The 22,610-nt window shown below is 43.5% G+C and overlaps 1 protein-coding gene across 1 annotated transcript; it reads right to left on the bottom strand.

Moving 5' to 3' along the window:
• Window positions 1-1,568: 1,568 nt before the first annotated feature.
• LOC115464302 (gastrula zinc finger protein XlCGF58.1-like) lies at window positions 1,569-8,635 on the bottom strand. The gene is made up of 3 exons (XM_030194694.1): window positions 8,600-8,635; window positions 8,333-8,446; window positions 1,569-4,495 (listed from the first exon to the last, which is right to left on the bottom strand). Exons 2-3 carry the CDS (start codon window positions 8,382-8,384, stop codon window positions 2,838-2,840), a joined length of 1,710 nt encoding a protein of 569 aa, XP_030050554.1. The 5' UTR covers window positions 8,385-8,446; window positions 8,600-8,635; the 3' UTR covers window positions 1,569-2,837.
• Between the last annotated feature and the right edge of the window lie 13,975 nt (window positions 8,636-22,610).

Genomic DNA, 22,610 nt, shown 5'->3' with positions numbered 1-22,610 from the left:
TCCCCTCCATCCATGTCCAGCATTTCTTCTCTCTCCCCTCCTCTGCATGCACCCATGTCCAGCAGTGACCCTCCTCTCCCCTGCATGCACCCATGTCCAGCAGTGTACCCTCCTCTCCCCTGCCCTGCATGCACCCATACCCAGCGACCCCCTCCATCCACCCATGCCCAGCAGCGACTCCCTTTTCCCCCCTGCCACCCCCCTCCCGAGTTGTTTCACGAATTCTTCTCCTCCCTCCCTCTCTCCCTCCCGATCCGGTCCCTCACCGCCCGCTTGCTTTTTCAATTCTTCGGGGCAGGCAGTCTTGCCTGCCCGCTTCCAGCGCCGACTGTCCTCCCTTGCTGATTCGCGCTTCAAAATGGCCGCCGAGACTTCAGCCAAAGTCTCGCGAGGCCGCCTCTGGAAGTCTCGGCAGCCATTTTTAAAGCGCGAATCGGCAAGGAAAGACAGTCAGCGCTGGAAGCGGGCAGGCAAGACTGCCTGCCCCAAACAATTCAAAAAAACAAGCGGGCGGTGAGGCGGATCCGGAGGGAGGGAGGAGAGCCAGAGCCGGCTCGCTATTTTCAACAACCGGCTCGCAAGCCGGAAGAAAATTTAACAACCGGCTCTTGCGAGCAGGTGCGAGCCGGCTCCAGCACACCACTGGTCCCGACTCACCAATCCCAGCTGCAAAACACCCCAAACACCCCGGAGACCAGCAACATGGCCAGAACTAGGTCACACCCTCCGGACAGGTAAGTTTTGTTTGTTTGTTTTTTTCTTCTAACCCCTTAGGGTTACACTTACTAATCAGGTTTTTGAGGTTTTGGAGTGATAGATGAATATATTTGCATTGCCTGCTCTGCTTTACAGTGTTTGCATTTTCCTCTTGAGTTTCCAGCTTCCTGGTTAGCCTACTGCACTTTCCTAGATGTGGACTAAGCCTATGTATCTTTTTCTTTATTATTATTTTTCTAACTTTTGAATTACTCTTGGATGTTTCTCTACTTTGTATGGTAAAATTACAAATAAGAAAAAAAAATAGAATCAGGAAAGGAACTCCATAAAAATGATAGGCGAGAGATCAAACACCCGAATGAGAAACCGTCCCTGTGGCTGCCTCCAAATGCTGTGTGAGTCATATCATGTCATTTCCGTTCAGCTTTTCTTTTGAAAGAGTTATCATATTTAGAACATTTCAATGGTTTATGTCACATGTGACAATTACACAACAAGATGATGAAAAGTCCCCACAAAAAAAAAACTAGGAATAACCAAACACAAACCAGAGTGAGGAACACCTTAATTATTACCCTACTTTGAACATTACAAATCAAAATACATATGCACCCGAATCAACACACTTTATCTGTGGTAAAGAAAAAAGACCTCAGGATCGGTAGAAGCTCTGAAGATCAATAGCTTAACACACCTTACAGACCAGCGGTACTTCCGAATTGCCACGCAGCGAGCCTGCAATAGGCTTTCTGCACTTCAGTAAAATGGTCCCTTTATACATTTGTTTTAAACCATTTTTCTCTCGGTTAGACCCTATAGACCATTGCAGCTTCACTTCTAAAACATTTAGAATATTTAACTGCTTTATTATATAAGTCATTTCATGTCGTTGCAACTCGATATGGCATTCAGGAACATTTAAATGGTTTATCTTTTGTATGATTCATTATATGCCATTTGCATCTCGGCCTCCGTAACCAGTCCACCATACACTCACTGTGAGGTTTAACCTCTTCACACCACCTCTGTGATGGGGACATCTTACCCAAAAATCATAAGCAAGGGCAGAGTGCAAGCAGCTACTGAAACATGAAACAGAAAGATCAGGAGAAGATTTCCCTCGAGCAAAGGATGGATCCCCTTATATAGGTCTTCTACCTTTCTATCTGTGCTCTCCTCATTCACTGATCTGTTTTTTCCACCTATCCTCTCTCACTAGTTTCCATCCCTCCTATATTCCATAACCAACTTTCCCATCTTCTAACTTGTTTCTATGTCATGTCCAGCTACAGTTTTTTCTCTAAATTCCTACCATTGCAGAGACAGTTTGCTCCTGGTACCTTCCTTATCTGCTTAGAATACAAGCTTAGAAGCAGAGGTAATAATGAACAGAATAAATGTAAAGTACATATCTCCATACAGGCTTACCTTAATGTAATTTATATAAGTAAAGCTAATATAATTAATATATGTAACTCCATGTCCAGAAGAGCTTATAATGTTACCAATTTTACAATGCTACTGAACTGCCACACAGTTCACACATACTGGTCCACGATCCTTGTTCGTCTTAATGCCTTAAACTATGATGTGACAGGCTTACGTAATCACTCTTTTCAGATATTCCTAGTTGTTTGTCCAGGCCATTGGCCAGCTCTGATTTTCCTCTCTGACAGTAACCCCTTGTTTTTGAAACATGTATAACATCTTGAATATTTAAGTGGTTTTTCTACTGTGATTTATTGCAAGCCGAGTCAGATGGTGCTTCCCTCTGAAACATTTATCACATTCTAAATATTTAAATAGTTTCCCTCCCATATGAGTCCTTTTGTGCTATTTCAATTGGATCTTCTGATTAAAACATTTATCACATACTTAATATTTAAATGTTTTTTCTTCCATATGAGTTTTCGTGAAGTTTCTCCTTGGCCTTCCTTCTGAAACATTTGGAATACTTATGGCTTCTCTCCTGTATGAGTCCTTTTGTGCTGTTTCAGTCGGTCTTCCTATGGAAACATTTATCACATTCTGAACATTGAAATGTTTTTTCAGCTGTATGAGTAGTTTCATGCTGTTGCAGCTCAGCCTTCCATATGAAACATTTATCACATTCTGAACAGTTAAATATTTTTCTCTCTTGTATGAGTCATTTTGTGACGTTTCAGGTGCCCTTTGAAGGATTTATCACATTCTGAACATTGAAATGGTTTCTCTCCTGTATGAGTTCTTTCATGCCGTTGTACCTCAGCCTTCTTTATGAAACTTTTATCACATTCTGAACATTGAAATGGTTTCTGCTCCATATGAGTCCTTTTGTGAATACTCAGGTAGGTCTTGCATTTGAAGCATTTATCACATTCTGAACATTGAAATGGTTTCTCTGCAGTATGAGTCATTTTGTGGTTTTCCAGGTTTCCCTTGGTTCTGAAACATTTATCACATTCTAAACACTGAAATGGTTTCTCTCCTGTATGAGTCCATTCATGATTTTTCAGCAGGGCATTGGTTTTGAACCATTTATCACATTCTGAACATTGAAATGGTTTCTCTCCGGTATGAGTCATTTTGTGATATTTCGCTTCACCCTTGCTTCTGAACCATTTATCACATTCTGAACATTGAAATGGTTTCTCTCCGGTATGAGTCATTTTGTGATATTTCGCTTCACCCTTGCTTCTGAACCATTTATCACACTCTGAACATTTAAATCGTTTCTCTCCAGTATGAATCATTTTGTGTAGGTTCACCTCGGCCTTGCTTCTGAACCATTTATTACATTCTGAACATTTAAATGGTTTTTCTCCTGTATGTATCATTTCGTGACGTTTCATCTCGCCCTTGCTTCTGAACCTTTTATCACATTCTGAACATTGAAATCGTTTCTCTCCTGTATGAATCATTTCATGACGTTTCACCTCACCCTTGATTCTGAACCGTTTATCACATTCTGAACATTGAAATGGCTTCTCTCCTGTATGTATCATTTCATGACGTTTCACCTCACCCTTACTTCTGAACCTTTTATCACATTCTGAACATTTAAATCGTTTCTCTTCTGTATGAGTCTTTTCGTGACGTTTCACCTCACCCTTGATTCTGAACCATTTATCACATTCTGAACACTGAAATGGTTTCTCTCCTGTATGAGTCATTTTGTGAAGGTTCACCTCAGCCTTGCTTCTGAACCATTTATCACATTCTGAACATTTAAATCGTTTCGCTCCAGTATGAATCATTTTGTGACGTTTCAGATTCCTTTTGAAGCTAAAGGATTTATCACATTCTGAACACTTAAATGGTTTCTCTGCTATATGAGTCCTTTTGTGCCATTCCAGGTTTACCTTGGTTCTGAAACATTTATCACATTCTAAACATTGAAATGGTTTTCCACAGTTTCCAGAGTATCCAGATAGGTAAGTTTTGTGCATACCTTGACAGTCATGAACTTCAGTCCTAAGCCCACTTACGTGGTGCTCAATAAAATTGGAGTCAGTAGTAAAGGTTTCCCAAACATCAGCACTTTTAAAATCTCTCTCACCGTTGAGTCTTCCAGGTTGTACAAGTCTTGGGAAAAAGCTACAGTTTCTCTTTTGTCTTTCTGATCTTTCTCCTATCTGAGCTGCTGCTTTCTCACCGGTTGGTATTATGCTACCGATACCTCCTTCACAGTCTGCTGAAGGATCTGTGCTGTCTCTGGAGGAATCTTCGTGTTTCCATTCCTCTTTCTGCTGCTCATCGCACATTCTCACTCTCTCACTCTCATTCCTAAACCCATCATCTGTTGGATAAAATAGAAGAGTACGATCATTAATTTTACAGCTATGGAAAAGGATACACTTAAGGTGGGCAGGAGCAAGGAGAAATTGCTCCTACACCAGAAAACCCACTGGAGCACCTGGGCTAGAGGTAACCTTGGGGGGGGGGGGGGGGGGGGGAAGAAAGGATGAAACATTGTCAGGAGGGCCGCCGGGGGGGGGGGGGGGGGGGTTCAAATAACGAAAATAAAAGTTATGTGGGTTCCAGCCCGATATTCAGTAGTTCATGTCCTATGTGAGCCAGCCGGCACCCGCATAACACCGGGCTCCTCCTATATGCTTCCCCCACATAACCGCCACTTTATTTTGTGAGCGATCAGAGGCAATATTCAGGGTATTGGTACTACCTGCTTTAATGCCACTGAACATTGGGGGTTAGGCAGCCCCAGGGGATTCTTGAGAATATGGCCTATTAAATATGAAGGGTACAGATTTACAGGCGTGAAGATATTAAATACATTTCACTTACTGTGGATTAAACAAAACACAAAAATATTCCCCTGTACTACTCAGGCCAAAGCAATTAAATTACCTCAGAAGAAACCTCCCCCTTTCTCTGAGAGGAACTCTGCTACAGTATAATTATGTCCATGACTATGTTTGATGAAAGAGGGAAACAGCTGGAGAGAAGCAAGTGGCCAGTGTTTCCATCAGCGCTATATTGCTGAAAGGGTTATGGAGGGAACAGGGCAGGTGAAGAGACCTGGGTGCCTTAAGGCGAGAGAGAAAAGATGGAACAATAAAACCAACTGGTTCCTGAGAACATCACCTTTTCCTCAGAACCATGACCCCTTACCTTGTATAAGTACGATAAGAAGTTCTAACAAGAATGGGGCCAATTGGGTTCCAGGAAATGCATCTTTTATGTGCCTTCTCAATCAAAAATAAAATTACATTTTACAGAACCAACTTCTTTGACTTCTAAGCTAAGAGAAATTGTACATAAGTCTCTTGTAAGGAAGGGGCAAGAAGACCACTGACCATCTCTCACTTGTTGGTTTCACCTAACAATGAGATATAGGTGTTCCTCCTGCCAGCTTCTCCCTTTTGCCTATGTAGCCCAATTACCCTGCGTTATTTTTGCTGCAAAATACTTGCTTATTTTAACTTTGCTAAGAACAAAACCGAGAGAGAGAGTAAAGATGAAAAATGGCAGGGGGCACAGGAAGAGAGAAGGCTGCATGGCAGGGGGAACAGAGAGAGAATGAGGGAGAGAAGAGACATTGCATGGGACAGAAAGAGAATGTTATGTCTGTGCTCATCTCGCCCTCTGGTGGCCAGAACCGGTAACTGCTATGGACTATCACCCATTCCAGACTTTAGCCTAGTCCAGTCCGGATCTTCCAGGCTGCCGGATTTGTCTGTCTTGTTTGACCTTGCACAGCTCCTGTGGTTGCCTGGTGATTGTTGCAGCTGAGCCTCAGCTGCTGCTGGGCTTATTAGCCATTTGGAACCTCTCTGCCTTTGCATCGTCTAAGGCCCTGGTATGTTGGTGCTTGTTGCACTTCAGCCTGAGTTTGTTTCCTTGTTCTAGTTGCTTGCCTGTAGTTCTTGCCTATTTCTAGTTAGTCTACGTTTAGTTTACGGTTTGCTTATTTCTTAGTCTTGCTCCTTGTAGTTCTTTGTGTAGTGCTTAGGTTTCTGGGTTGTCTGTCTTCAGTGGCTGCTTGCAGCTTTTAGTTCTTTCCCTTGTTTGTCAGTGTTTGTTTCCTGCTTTTGTGGCTGCTTGCAGCTTCCAGTTTCTGTCCCCTAGCTTGTCCATTCCCTGCCTTGTGTTGTGTGTCTATTCTATGAGTCCTAGCCCAGTTTCCTGCCTTTCTGCCCATGTTTATTTCCTTTTCCTTCTGACCCTCAGTCCCTGTGCTGCCTAGCTGTTATCCAGTCCTGCCCTGTCCTATAAGTCCTGCCGGCCGCCAGCAGCCAGGGGCTCAACTCCTGGTGAAAGGTGGCCATGTGCAGGTGAAGCCTAGCTCTTCATCTGACTTCTGCCTTGCCTCTGGGGTGGGGTGGTTTTGCCTGCCGCTGTCGCTCCTCGGCAGTGGCCCAAGGGCTCACAACCTAGTTTCCAGCCTTGAAAACATGATAGAGAAAAGAAAGAGACAGAAGAAGCTGGATGGCAAGGGGTATATATATAGAGAGAAGAAGCAGCAGCTTTACTGCAGGAGAGAGAGAGAGAGAGAGAGAGTGAGTGAAGAGGCTGCATTGCAACGGACACAAGAAGATTGAGAAGAGGCTAGGGTGGAAGTGCAGAGGAAAGAAGGGGAGAAATGGGACGGGAGAGGAATGGGGACACAGAAGGCAGATACTGAACATGGGAATAGGGACAGGGACACAGAGGAAATGATGGTGGAAAAAAAAGTCAAATAGACAAGAGATCCTGGAAAGCGCAAAATGGATGAAACTGGTGTGTGGGGGGAAGAAGGAAGGAGCAAAAGATGGATGGGGTGGGGGGAGGAGCAGGAGGCAGATGGGGCTAGGGGTAGAGAGATTGTGGGGGAGGGGGTTGGAACAGGAGAAATGGCTAGGGGGTGTGGGTGGGGAAGGGAACAGAGCAGAAGATGGATGGGACTGGAAGAAGGAGCAGATGTTAGATGGGGCTAGGGGTTATGGGTAGAGGGGAGGGGAATGAAGTAGAAGATGGGCTGGGGTGGGGGAGGAGCAGTAGGTGGATGGGGCTAGAGGGTATAGGTAGAGGGGAGGGGAACAGAGTAAAAGTGATGGGCAGACTCTTCAGGTGGCCGCAGGGTAACCCCAGGCAGGTGCTAGGTGTTTCAAGATACAGGCGTACTGATTTTGGTAAAATGGGGGAATATCTGAAGAAGGAGCTGATGGCATGGGTCAGGATAGGTGAAGCGCAAGTGCAGTGGTCCAAGCTGAAAACTGCTATAAATAGGGCAACCGATCTTTACACAAGGAAAGTAAACAAAAACAAGAGAAACAGGAAGCCTATGTGGTTCTCCAAACAAGTAGCTGAAAAAATAGGAGCAAAAGAGGTTTTGTTCAAGAAATACAAAAGAACAAATGAGAGGATCACGGAAAAGATTATTGGATTAAACTTAAAGAAGCCAAGAAGGAAATACAACTAGTGACAGCGAAGCAGAAGAAAAATGGCTAAAGATGTAAAGAGAGGTGACAAGACCTTTTTTTTAGATATACTGGGGAACAGAATTGCAAGACTGAAAGATGCTGAGAATAGCTATGTGGAGAGTGATGAGGATAAAGTGAATGTGCTAAACAAATACTTCTCTTCAGTGTTCACGGAAGAAAATTCTGGAGAAGGATCACAGTTGGTTGAGGAGGGAATATCTGAGAATGGAGTGGAGGGGGGAGTGCGCAGCAGCGACCTACCCCGGGTGGCAGCCGCCCTCGCTACACCACTGCTCTCTCGCCTTAAGGCACCCAGGTCTCTTCACCTGCCCTGTTCCCTCCATAACCCTCCATCCATAATATAGCGCTGATGGAAAGACTGGCCAGCTGCTTCCTTCTCTCTAGCTGTTTCCCTCTTTCATCAAACATAGTCATGGACATAATTACACTGTAGCAGAATTCCTTTCAACAGTACACATTTCTCAACCCCAAGACACTCTAGGATGAAGGGTTTTGCAGACCAGATCCCACCGCTGGGATACCCACCTCTATCCGTGCCTCCTCCATCTCCACAGACAGTTTAATCTGTCCACAGTAGGGGATCAGACAGAGGGAGGAGAAGAGGAGATGACAAACTTTTCTCACCAGCGCTGAATTCCTGAATGATTCCAGCTGACTTTAGTAAAGATGTGCAAGAGGAATTCTATACTTACCTGTTATAGAAGGCAGGGTCTGTTCAGACATCTGTGATTCAGGATTTTCCATGAAGGGGACATCTTCCTCTTGTTTAATACTCAGTGAGAACACAGATGTTACAATTGGAAGGTCTGTGATGAGAAAACACATTCACAAGGATTCACAAGGTATCTGATAAAATCAGTTTCCTAATTTAGTGTTAAGTGTCCAAATGTTTGATGTTATTGACCCATCTCCTGTGATCTAAAAATGCAAAGCCCATTAAATCCAAAACATTTACTTACTGTTGAAGTCATTTGGATTTTCTTTTCCCTCCCACTCAAATTGTTGAGTGAAATATTTCTCGTCTTCCTTTTTAATCTTGAATATAACATCAGGATTAACAATTGAATAACCTGTTAATAAGAAGTAGGAAAATTACATTTAAATTGTATTTATAGAATCCCTTGGGAGGTTCCCTCTGCTTCGTATTTTGAAGGAGCAGTGCGTGATTTTGCATGGAGATCTGTGTATGGGTATCTTGGGGGGGGGTGTATTTGACCGACAAAACTTGGAGAGAAGAGGCAGCAGTGGCCCAACACTTGATTAAGATTAAGTACATAAGTAATGCCACACTGGGAAAAGACCAAGGGTCCATCGAGGCCAGCATCCTGTCCACGACAGCGGCCAATCCAGGCCAAGGGCACCTGGCAAGCTTCCCAAACGTACAAACATTCTATACATGTTATTGCTGGAATTGTGGATTTTTCCTAAGTCCATTTAGTAGTGGTTTATGGACTTGTCCTTTAGGAAACCGTCCAACCCCTTTTTAAACTCTGCCATGCTAACCGCCTTCACCACGTTCTCTATATCATAGAGGTTCTCTGGTATAGAGATTTCATTTCCTATCCCTCCTAGGTGGAGGCACTGCAGCTGCCAATCTTCTGGTTACCATTTGGAGAGGTTATACGTTGTACAGTATAGCTGACTTGTGTGCAGCTGATATGTCATGACCTTACGCAGAAGTCTCAGAGGAAATCTCTCTCTGGTCTTCTGTGCCAAAATATTTTGTATAGGAATGGGAGAGAGATTCCTGCTGGTGCTGTGTGAAGCCTCTAGTTTAAGTTGTACATTTTATCTTACAACAGAGAGCAGCATCTTTTGCAGATCCTGTAGCAGTGGAGTCTTTCACAGGCTCGTATTGAATATGGGATGGCATCAGAAGCCAGGATCTAAATTTCAGGTGCCTTTGGTATCTAGGTTCCTGTGATTTTTATGTGCTTGTTTGGTAGATGACAGAAAACACATATTTACCTCGTGAGATGAGGATGTCATGAATCTCCTTGATGACCTTCTTGTACAGCTCCTTCTGCCATTCTCCCAGAAGGACCCAGTCCACTTCCAAGAAATAAGCAGCAACATCCTTGAATGTGACCAATACCTAGAACAGCAAACAGGACACTCCACATCAAAGTGTCATTATTTTTTCATTTCATTTTATTAAATATACACCTATCAACATACTTCTAGATGGTTTACAACAAACATATGTAATAGTTCACATAAAAAGAAATAACAGGAACAGCAAATCATTCAAAATAAAATTGTTAAGCAGAAGAAAAACAGTGAAGGCTTTATTTTTTTTCAAAAAATCAAATAATGCTACTCCCACTGTTCCAGCTGTGTACATCATAGTGAAAACACACACTGTCTCATAGAAGTTTTATACCACAGCACTGCTAAGAATGAAGGTTTCTAGAAGGAAGACGTTTAAGTAGTGTGCGATATTTTACAGGTGTCCAATGCAAATCCCTCAGAATGGATGAACTACGCATTAAATGGACAATTCTAAATTGAGGGAGGCGAGAGGATGTCACAATCCTAAAACCCATTTTTTGAAGCTCTGGGACCCTTATCTGTCCTCTCTGTCCGCTAGGGGAAGAAGTTTGCTGCTTAATGTGTTGTGATTGCATTATCTCTTTGATCTGCCCACATATCGAATAACGACTCCAAATTATTGCCTAATCTGTGTTGGGAGGGTACCTGAGGGGGGTAGGGTAATACAACCCCGTAGCCAAAGCGCCCTCCGTGCCTCAACTACGAGGGACATATTCTTTGCTGATGCACGTACCAAATCACAAAGGCCATCAGCCAGGAAAGAAGAGCCCATCTCCAACTTCACCAACTGCTGTACTAAATCAGCCCTGTCCAAGACCGAATCTGGCCAGCGAAAACAAGTGTGGGCCACTAGCCACGAACAAACGGACGCTTGCAGCACTAGAGCTCTTCCAACTCCAGCTCACTAAAAACCTCCTCTGAGCCCTGGAGGGAAACGGAATCCAGATCCTCAGCCCAATCCAGGCGAATTTTTTTGTCCACCACTGGGAGCATCAGCACTGGCTGGACCTGTCTTCCAGGCCTGATAGAAGGTCCAGACAGGAGGGGGCCCCATCCCTCCTCAGCATTCACTGGACAAAAGAGGCCCAGACCGAATATCTTCCTGCAACAACTGAGGCGGCCCTGCAGCTCAGGAACCACCGAAAACTGAGCCACCGCTGGTGAACCCACTGGCAGGGCAGCCTCTGTTCCAGCCGTTCTTGCTGTGCTCCACAGTCAAATCGGGTGGAGTCACAGAAGACGACTTTGGCTCATCATCAGAAAGCCGGCACTGTGATCCAGGCACCTCAACCCCTGGTGCGCACACGAGCAGCAGTGGAGGAGCTTGGCTGCACACATCACCGCAGTAAAAATAGGAAGGAGGAAAGATGCGACCTGCCCTACAAACCAAGCAAAAACAACTTCCCCTCCAGCACAGAATCAACACTCTGCTCTCCCGGACAGCCAAAACGTACCGGCACTGAGTCTGGTGCTGTTTACTCTCTCTCTCTCTTTTTTTTTTTTTAACTTGAGCTGAAGGTTGAGCAAGGCACTCAAGGCTCCCACCCAGACACGGCAACAGAGGCACAAAGCTGTCCACTCCAGAAAGCAGAGAACGGGGAGGGACCTGGCCACTTGGGTTTAACACCCCAAGGGGAAACAGGACCCCACCGGACCCACACTCCAGAACTCCAGAAGCACAGAGGTTTTTTTTTCCAGGCTAAAAACTCAAGAAGAAGCAAAGCCCCCAAAGAAAAAACAACCACAGAGCACCAAAGCACTCCCTAGGGCCTAACAGACCGGTTAGGCTACACTGACCGCCACGTCTACCCTCTGCTGGAGAATGAGAAATACTGGCTGGTTGGCGTTCTGCACAGGACAGATATACAGGGGCCCTTTTACTAAGCTGTGGTAGGCTGTACGCGTGTGCAGCGCACATCCAAATGAGACTACTGTCAGGCCAGCACAGCGGTAATTTTAGATTTGACGCGTGTCCACAACGCGTGGATGAATTATTTATTTCCACCTATGCACCGGTTCCGGTGGTAATCGGCACTTGGCGTACGCCAAATGGTCACCACGTGTGTAGTGCGTGAGCCCTTACTGCTAGATCAATGGGTGGCGTTAAGGGCTCAGGCCGGTTTTAAGACGAGCGCTGGTTTTAATTTTACTGCAGGCCCCTTTTCCTGTCCCAGTAAAAGCCCTTTTTTGTAGACACGGTAAAAACTGGCCCAGCGCGTGCCCAAAACACGCACCTACACTACCACAGGCCACGAAAAGGGCCCCACAGTGTTCAAAGTCAGGTGTTCTCAGTCTCCCTCTGCTGGTAGGCATGTATAACGCAAGCTTCTTGACCGGTCTGGAGGGTTGTTGAGGAAATATAGAATATTAAGGCAATCAAATGAAGATAAAATCAACAATTCTGTCAGCATACAAAAACCATCTGACGTGTGAAGATGAAGCAGCAAATAAAGGTAAAAAAACAAAAAACAAACATTACAAAAACCTGTGGGTGAAATATCAGCAGAGTCAAGTACTAAACCTAGATAACAGATTTGATGCTGAATTGGAATAGGTTCAAGAAAGGAGGGTAAAGACAAAAATGCAGCTGATCAGTGGGTACCACCGGTACCACCATCATCTCAGTCTTTTAGGCCATTCTGACCACACTGTGCTGAGATCTCACTAAAATTGACAAACAATACTCTGTCACAAAAGATCACTTAAAGAGGACAAACAGATGTCAAATAATACAGCAGAAAACACAGAACCCCCAGAGACCCCCCCACCACCACCACCACACACACATACTAAACCACTGCAACTCCCCCTGGGGAAAAAAGAAAAACATACTTGATGGAGACAACTTTCCAACAAGAAGGAAAACCATAGTAAAACTGTTCCCCCACAGGCAGAAGTAGGCCAGATGCCTTCAAGGGAAGAGCAGATGAAGACTGCTAACTATCCCTGACAACTACTAAGAAAGTTGTAAATACAGTATGGACAAAAAACACACTTTGAAATGTCTGTAAACAAATCCTAGAAGCCTGAAAAATTAAGATGGGAGAGTTAGAGTTTGTTGCACTAAATGAAAAGACCTCATATAATAGGCATATAAGGGTAGAAATTATATCATCATGACAGAGTGGATTAAACTGGAGGGTGTTAGTGCTAGAGTAAAAATTCAGCAGTAAACAGATTGCAAAGTGGATACAGAGAGGTCAGAAAGAGTGAGAGATATAGGGAAGATTATAAAAATTAACAAAGGATAAGAGACAATAGATACTAAAGATGAAGAGATGAGACACAGCGACATGGGAAAAGGGTGAGGGAGAATAAGAGAAAGAAGAAACGAAAAACAAAACAAAAAAAAGAACACAAATGAAAGAAGAAAAGTAAAAATATGAAAAATAGAACAAACACATTATCTACACAACAAGAGTTAGAAATCAGAGGCTGTGATTATAACACCTCATTCTCACTATTTATTTATTTTATTTTAGTTACATTTGTACCCCACGCTTTCCCACTCATGGCAGGCTCAATGCGGCTTACATGGGGCAATGGAGGGTTAAGTGACTTGCCCAGAGTCACAAGGAGCTGCCTGTGCCTGAAGTGGGAATTGAACTCAGTTCCTCAGTTCCCCAGGACCAAAGTCCACCACCCTAACCACTAGGCCAGTCCTCCACTCAAATCCTGGTCCACAGGAGGGAATCTTTCTTATAGGAAAAGTCTGTATCACCTCATTACTAGCTTTAATCGAAGCTTCATCACATGCTTCAGGCAGTTCCTCACATCTGCCTGTTGTGGTTAGATTTCCAGTTTCCTCAGATCCCCGAGGCTCAGTTCTTAATCCTTTTTGCTCAAATTGGATTAAAATGTCAGGCCTGACATTGTAGAAACCTGTTATAAGAAAAAGACAGCAAAATAAGTGTTCTTTTTTTTTTTTAAGTTACCACAGAATTATTCACAGGCACCTCCACTGGTACAGAATTAAAAAAAAGAGGGGTACTGCTGTACTGATCATCATCAAAAATGTATTCCAGAAATACCCCAATATATTCATGCTGTGGTGAGCAGCTCCTTTCTTAACAGATACAAACAGATGTGTTATACACACTAATACTGCATAAATATAATGGAAATGTCTGTCATCACGAGTTTTGTTGGTGATTCGATTATTAGGCATGTAGATAGCTGGGTGGCTGGTGGACGTGAGGATCGCCTGGTCACTTGCCTGCCTGCTGCGAAAGGTGACGGATCTCATGCGTCACCTAGATAGGATTTTAGATAGTGCTGGGGAGGAGCCGGCTGTCTTGGTACATGTGGGTACCAATGACATAGGAAAATGTGGGAGAGAGGTTCTGGAAGCCAAATTTAGGCTCTTAGGTAGAAAGCTCAAATCCAGAATCTCTAGGGCAGCATTTTCTGAAGTGCTACCCGTTCCACGCGCAGGGCCCAAGAGACAGGCAGAGCTCCGGAGTCTCAATGCATGGATGAGACGATGGTGAAGGGAGCAGGGTTTTAGATTTGTTAGGAACTGGGCAACATTCTGGGGAAGGGGGAGCCTATTCCGAAAGGATGGGCTCCACCTTAACCAGGGTGGGACCAGGCTGCTGGCATCAGCGTTTAAAAAGCAGATAGAGCAGCTTTTAAACTAGAAACTTGGGGAAGGCCTACAGTCACTCAAAAGCGCATGGTTCGGGATAAGGTATCTTTCAAAGATATCACCAAAACAGGGAAGATAGGGTATCCCGATAGTAAGGTTGCAAAAATTACCATAGTAGATCAGGTATCCTTAAATAAAAATCAGACAAAAAAGATTGCAAATTAATATTGTCAAGTACTGAGCATGATGTAAATAGGAACAACAAACATAATTTGAAATGTCTATATGCGAATGCCAGAAGCCTAAGAAATAAGATGGGAGAGTTAGAAAATATTGCACTAAATGAAAAATTAGATATAATAGGAATCTCTTGAGACCTGGTGGAAGGAGGATAAACAGTGGGACACTGTCATACCAGGGTACAAATTATATCGTAGCTATAGGGTGAATTGAATTGGTGGAGGGGTAGCACTGTATGTTAAGGAGGGCCTTGAATCAAATAGATTGAAAATTCTGCAGGAAACAAAATACATCTTGGAATCCCTATGGAAATTCCATGTGTAAAGGGGAAAAGGATAGTGATAGGAGTGTACTACCATCCGCCTGGCCAGGATGAACAGACGGATGTAGAAATGTTATCGGAAATTAGGGAAGCTAACAAGATGGCAATACAATAATTATGGGTGATTTCAATTACCCCAATATTGACTGGGCAAATGTAACATCAGGGCATGCTAGGGAGGTAAAATTCCTTGACGAAATCAAGGACTGCTTTATGGAGCAGCTGGTACAGGAGCCGACAAGAGGATGAAAAATTCTAGACCTAGTCCTTAGTGGAGAACATGATCTGGTGCGGGAGGTAATGGTGATTGGGGGCCACTTGATAACAGTGATCATAATATGATCAGGTTTGATATTAGCTTTGGAGTAAGTATAAACAGGAAATCCAAAATGTTAGCGTTTAACTTTCAAAAAGGAGACTATGATAAAATGAGAAGAAGAGTGAAAAAAAAAAAACTTAGAGAAGCAGCTGTGAGGGTCAAAAATTTACATCAGACGTGGATGCTGTTCAAAAATAAATACCATCCTGGAAGCCCAGGTCAAATGTATTCCGCGTTTTAAAAATGAAGGACAGAAGACCAAACGACAGCCGGCATGGTTAAAAAGTAAGGTATAGAAAGCTATTAGAGCTAAAAGAAAATCCTTCAGAAAATGGAAGAAGGAACCAACTGAAAAGAAACAGCATAAGGAATGTCAAGTCAAATGCAAAGCACTGATAAGGAAGGCAAAGAGGGACTTTGAAAAAAAAGATTGCGTTGGAGGCAAAAACACATACTAAAATTTTTTTTAGGTATATTAAAAGCAAGAAGCCGGCAAAAGAATCAGTTGGACCTCTAGATGACCGAGGGGTAAAAGGGGCGATCAGGGAAGACAAAGTCATAGTGGACAGATTAAATGAATTCTTTGCTTCGGTCTACACGGAGGAAGATTTGGGAGAGTTACCCGTGCCAGAAATGGCATTCAAAGCTGACGAGTTGGAGAAACTGAATGAAATCTTTATAAACCTGGAGGATGTAATGGGGCAATTTGACAAACTGAAGCGTAGCAACTCTCCTGGACAGGTATTCATCCCAGAGTACTGACAGACTTTAAAAATGAACAGGCAGAACTATTGTTAATAATATGTAATTTATCTTTAAAATTGAGTGTGGTACCAGAAGATTGGAGGGTAGCCCATGTAACGCTGATATTTATTTATTTGTTACATTTGTATCCCACATTTTCCCACATATTTGCAGGCTCAATGTGGCTTACATAATACCGTAAAGGCATTCGCCAAGTCCAGTAGGGGACAAGTACAAAAGATGTTATAGTGGGATAGGGAAGATAAGATTCAGTCAAGTTGGGTTAGGGTAGAAGGATTTGATAATGTCCAGTACGATCTTTGATAGTGAAGTGTTGCAGGGTTGAGGCATTTAAGTTGGGTCAGTCGGGTATGCCTTTCCGAATAGGTGAGTCTTTAATAATTTTCTGAATTTTAGGTGATCGTAAGTTGTTTTCACCATTTGTGGCAGTGCGTTCCACAGACGCGTGCTTATGTAAGAGAAGTTGGACACATGGGTAGTCTTGTATTTTAGTCCTTTGCAATTTGGGTAGTGGAGATTCAGGTAAGACCGTGATGAACTGGTACTATTTCTGACTGGGAGATTGATCAGGTCAACCATGTAACCCGGGACTTCGTAGATAATCTTATGGACCAAGGTTCCAGAGGAGATCTGGGAAATTATAGAACGGTGAGCCTAATGTCGGTGCCAGGCAAAATGGTAGAGACTATTTTAAAGGACAAAATTACAGAGCATATTCAAAAGCATGGATTAATTAATAAGACAAAGCCAACATGGATTTAGTGAAGGGAATCTTGCCTCACCAATCTATTACATTTCTTTGAAGGGGTGAACAAACATGTGGATAAAGACGGGTTGATATTGTGTATCTGGATTTTCAAAAGGCGTATGACAAAGTACCTCATGAAAGACTCCAGAGGAAATTGGAGAGTCATGGGATAGGAGGTAGTGTCCTATTGCGGATTAAAAACTGGTTAAAGGATAGAAAACAGAGAGTAAGGTTAAATGGTCAGTATTCTCAATGGAGAAGGGTAGTCAGTGGGGTTCCCCAGGGGTCTGTGCTGGGACCACTGCTTTTTAACATATTCATAAATGATCTAGAGATGGGAGTAACTAGTGAGGTAATTAAATTTGCTGATGACACAAAGTTATTCAAAGCTGTTAAATCGCCAGAGGATTGTGAAAAATTCCAAGAGGTCCTTACGAGACTGGGCATCTAAATGGCAGATAACATTTAATGTGAGCAAGTGCAAAGTGATGCATGTGGGAAAGAGGAACCCGAACTATAGCTACGTAATGCAAGGTTTCACGTTAGGAGTCACCGACCAAGAAAGGGATCTCGGAGTCGTTGTTGACGATACGTTGAAACCCTCTACTCATTGTTCTGTGGCGGCTAAGAAAGCAAATAGAATGTTAGGTACTATTAGGAAAGGAATGGAAAACAAAAGTGAGGACGTTATAATGCCTTTGTATCGCTCCATGTTGCTACTCCATTCTCTTCTGTTCTACAATTAACCCTTTTGACAATAAATGTTAACTCCCTAATCTCTAACTGGTCTGTCTTGAATAGACTGTAAGCTCTGATGAGCAGCGACTGTCTCTTCATGTTCATGTGTACAGTGCTGTGTACGTCTAATAGCGCTATAGAAATTATACGTAGTAGTACTAGTAGTAATAGCAATGCTGCTCAATTACACCTCCCGGCAGTATCTGCTTTACAGAGAGGATAATGACTTCTTACCCCATCAACTCTGAATTCCTAAATAATCCCGGCAGATTTTATTAAGATGTGAAGGAGTAATTTTATACTTACTTGTTATAGGAGGGTGAGTCTGTTCAGACGTCTCTGATTTAGGAGGATCCATCGAGGGGAGATCTTCCTCTTGTTTAACATCGAGTGAGATCACAGATGTTACAACTGGAAGGTCTGTTAAGAGAAAATACATTAGAAGGAGTCATCAAAGATACAATAATACTAAATTAGGAAATGGACTTTAAGTCTCTAAATGCCTGGAGACTTTGATCTGAAAATTCAGAGACCTTCAAACCCAAAACATTTACTTACTCTTAATGAGATCATCTGGGTTTTCTTTTTCCTCCCACTCAAAATGTTGAGTGAAATATTTCTCATCTTCGTTCTTAATCTTGAATATGACCTCAGGATTAACAATTGAATAACCTGTAAGTAAGAAGGAAAATAGCATTTAAATATGTATGTAGAAGCACTGGGGAGGTTCCATCTGTTTCCTGTTATGAACAAGCAGTGCATGAAAGTGTGTGTGTGTACACATAGGACTAAGTTCTGTATATGTAGCCAAAAAAATGATGCTGATAAAAATTGGAGCTAAACGCTATTCTATAAAAAGTTGATAGAATAGTGTTTTGCGCCGAGATCTGCGACCAATTTTGGGTACAAGGATTTACGCCCACTGAAACCTGGTTTATATTCTTACACAGAAGTTGTAGTTCTCAGGAAGAAGGGTCAAAATTTTGTTTTACAGAAAAGGGAGACAGACTGCAGCTGGTCTTGTATGAAGCCTCCAGTTTAAGGTAAACATTTTATATTTTGCAACAGAAGCCAGGTCTCAATTTCAGGTGCCCACAGGACCTGGTACCTGGGATTTTTCAAGCTCTGATAAAATAACAGCACCCATTCCATTAATGTGCCTGTGTGGTAGATGTTATTTATTTATTTTGCACGTTTTTCCCACAGTTTTGCAGGCTCAAAGTTGCTTACAATGCACTGAATGGCTATTGCCAGATCAGAGATGAAATGGTTACAATCAAATTAGAGAATAGAGGAAACAGGGAAAGTAGATAACAGGGAAAGGGTAAATGAGTCTAAAATGGTCTGTAGATATGCTGGTAGGAAGAACTGCAGGTTATAAGTTGAATCCGAGAAGTAGGCTGAACCTCTTCTGGCTGGAAGAGAGGTACATCAACTGGTCACACCAAGATGACCCTGATTGATGAAAATGGAGTCCATTAAGTGCCACTCCTGCTCCCATGGCAACTAGTGCAGCGACCCACACACTCTCCGACCTCTTCAACGATAAACAGCTAAGAGAGAAGCGGAAACCGAGAAGCATTCAAATCAGGCCGCCTTCGCAGCTGGGATCGGCAGGGCAGCACCCTTCAAGAGGACCCAACGGCGCTGCTACAACCTCCAAACGGTCAGCAACCGACTAAGTGGCAGACCGGCGATGGGGGAAGAACCACAGCACCGAAGAAGCCAGCGGCGCGGAGGAACAGTGAGAAGCCCATTGTTGGTGGGCCAAACGAGCCCTCTGTAACGCGCTGGCCCCTGCTGGGTGATCCGGTACCGGTCCACTCCCATCTGCAGCCGTCACCACGCCCCTGATGCAATCGTGCCAGGTCTCCGCTAGACACCAGCAGCGAGAAGGGAAACAAACAAGCGACTGAGGTCAAGCAAAGCTCCCCGGTTCCCAATGATGACAACACCGAGGAAATCGGGCCAAAACACAGCCAGCCAACGGGCCACAGCGACGATGGCATCAGGAGCCAACAGCTCCTGAGTCCGCTACCCGGCAGCCAGTTTAAAAAAAAACATGATAAAAAAAGACATATTTACCTCGTGATGTGAGGATGTCATGAATCTCCTTGATGACCTTCTTGTACAGCTCCTTCTGCCATTCTCCCAGAATGTCCCAGTCCACTTCCAAGAAATAAGCAGCGACATCCTTGAACAAGGCCTGGAACAACAGACAAGACACCGTCAGTCACAATTTCATTATAATGTTTACCTTGTTGGGTAGACTAGATGGACCGTGCAGGTCTTTATCCGCCGTCATCTACTATGTTACTATGTTTGTGTAACAGACTTTGTTATATGACCTCAGTCAGTAAGATCAGAGCTCCAGTACATTATAGTATGAAGTATATAGTACGAGTTCTGTCCCCTTAAATCTCCAATATTTTGAACAGACTTCCTGGTCCTTACACTGGAAATCTGTCATGTTGACTGATGTAGCAGTTGGAAGGAGGAGGCAGCAACAACTGAAGACAGAGGTGGGAGATAAAGAGGCTGTGGGTTAGGGCAGCTAAGGTTGGAGAAAGAACAGGAGACGGCATGACGTCACAAAGCTGAAGCCGGTTTAGCCCAACAGCTGCCACATTGGTACACAGAAAACAAAGCAAACAATCAGCTGTTATTTTATCTCAGTTATATTTAGAAACAGGACGGTGTGTGCAGCATATGTACACAGAGGAACTGTCACAACGGAATAAGCTTTCATCAATTAGAGTAGTAATTTGTCCTAAATCATTATCACTGTCATTTTGAGGGTTTGTATTGGTGCTGAGATTTTTTCATCTAGTAAAGGGCCACCAAAATAGACATCATGCTATGAGAATCAGGTGATCAACATTGAGAGGTTTTTTTTTTATTTCTAAGTACAAAGGGTTTTTCAAACTTTAATTAGGGGGTGGTGGTATGCCTGAGGCAATATAGTGTGAGGTGGAGCTCCCTCTGCCGTTGTCAACTTGCAGTGGGAGGAGCCTTCCTGTGAGGGACAGTCGGTGCCGATTCCAACAGGCACCCTATTGGACACCCGCAGATATCGAGGGTCCTGTTGCCTTGAAAAGATCTGTGCCGCAGGTGTGAGGCCGCAGGGCACGCCAAAAGGGGCGTGCCGTAAGGTGCACACCCTGCCCCTTGGGAGTTTTCACTCTATACTATAATTCTCAAAAGGGAAGCGTAAACTGAAGCCGAAGACAGCAACTCCAAGTGTCCCGGATTCTATGGACAAACACCTGATTTCTTCTGGACCATCAATTAATCAGGTATTCTCTCCCCTTGGAGCTTCTTTGAGCTCACTGGAGCAGACACCACCTCTCCATCCCTTTTCCTGTCAGATAGGGGCTTCCCAGGTGGTGCCCATTCCTCAGGCTGGAGGTTCAGTTGGAAGAAGCAGTTTCATCATTAACTTTTGTCAAGTTGCCAACAGCTTATTCAGGCACCTACCCCAAATTCAGCAGCCTTCAGCTATTGAAAAACACCAGGAAATTACGTTAAGAGATTTATGGGATTCAATTTAGCTTATGGAGAGTATGTTCAAGTCCACTGTTTCTCAGATTGCAGTTTTTCTCAAGTGGTGGTAAATAAATTGGAGAATGCAGATTCTAATACACAATGTTTTGATAAGAGCGTACCTAATGTTGAGAAGCAAATAGAATGTTAGGTATTTATTAGGAAAGGAAAGGAATGGAAAATGAAAATAAGAATGTTATAATGCCTTTGTATCACTCCACAGTGCGACTGCACCTCAAATACTGTGTGCAATTCTGGTCACCGCATCTCAAAAAAGATACAGCGGAATTAGAAATTTTACAGAGAAAGGCGATGAAAAAGATAACAGGGATGTGACGACTCCCCTACAAGGAAAGGCTAAAGTGGCTAAGGCTCTTCAGCTTGGAGAAGAGGTTGCAGAGGAGAGATGTGACAGAGGTCAATAAAATAATGAGTTGAATGGAACAGGTGGACGTGAATCGCTTGTTTACTCTTTCTGGAAATACTACGACCAGGGGACACACAATGAAACTATTAAGTAGTACATTTAAAACAAACTGGAGAAAATATTTCTTCCTCCATGTGTAACTCAACTCTGCAATTCATTGAAAGAAAATGTGGTAAAAGAAGTTAGCTTAGCAAGGTTTTAAAAAAGGTTTGGCTAACTTCCTAAAAGAAAAAAGTCCAAAAGCCATTATTAAGATGGACTTGGGGAAAATCCACTGCTTATTTGTAGGATAAACACATAAAATCTATTTTACTGTTTTGGGATCTTGCCAGGTACTTGTAAACTGGTTTGGCCACTGTTGGAAAATAGGATACTGGGCATGATGGACCTTCAGTCTGTCCCAGTCTGTCAACATTTTCCTACTATGGCACCATTCATGTGCATTTCCCCTTCTCCCTTCCCTTCCATCCATATGCATTTTCCCCTCTGCCTTCTCTTCTACACACACTTTCCTTCTATCCATGTACAGAACTGTCTCCTCTCCCTTCATTTACATTCTTACTTCCCTTCCTGTGCATTTCCCCCTCTCCTCTTTCTTTTCCTTCATGTGGATCCCCCACTTCCCTTCCATCCATATGCAGAATCTTCCCCTCTGCCTTCCATCCATGTGTGCAACTTCTGGCCCCCACCCTGTTCCCCCCTAGAGGTCCCACATGCCTTCCTACCTCCCACTGTCCCCTTCCTCAGCTGCACTGGCAGGTAAGGTTGGCAGCCTTGCTCTCTCCAGCTGGCCTGAAGCTTTCCCTCTGCTGCCTCCTTCCCACATGGTAACAGAGGGAAGGACCCTGGGGCTGGCTGTAAACAGCTTTAATCTTTTGTTTACCTTTGCAGTATATTGTTTTAATAAACTTAAACTAGACCTACTGCTTCACGACATGGACAAATAAGGAGAGAGAAGAGAAAGCAGGAAAAACTGTACAGAAATATTTTCCTGTTAGTGCTGGAACCCTGTGTGCAAGAGGAGAGAATAATTTCTTACCTGATCAGGAACCAGGGCAGACATTTCCCTGCTGTTTCCCCTCTGAATTCTGCAGCTGCTGCTGGACAGATTCAAGCTGGAGATTTCCCTTTTCCTGACAGATAAATAAAACAGGAGGAGGTTGAGCTGATTCCAGGTCTCAGATAAATTCCCTCTGCAGATCTGAGACTGGGTCTTGCAGGGATTTCC

This window comes from Microcaecilia unicolor, chromosome 1 (genome assembly GCF_901765095.1).
Source record: "Microcaecilia unicolor chromosome 1, aMicUni1.1, whole genome shotgun sequence".
Taxonomy (NCBI): domain Eukaryota; kingdom Metazoa; phylum Chordata; class Amphibia; order Gymnophiona; family Siphonopidae; genus Microcaecilia; species Microcaecilia unicolor.
The sequence above is the reverse complement of the archived record's forward strand: the minus strand, read 5'-3'. Positions and strand labels throughout refer to the sequence as shown.

Coding starts and splice junctions, on each gene's coding strand:
- LOC115464302 (XM_030194694.1), bottom strand. CDS start 8,384: ATGGAAAATCCTGAATCACAGATGTCTGAACAGACCCTGCCTTCTATA. Junction 4,496..8,332: donor GACCCTGCCTTCTATAACAG/GTAAGTATAGAA, acceptor TTTATCCAACAG/ATGATGGGTTTAGGAATGAG.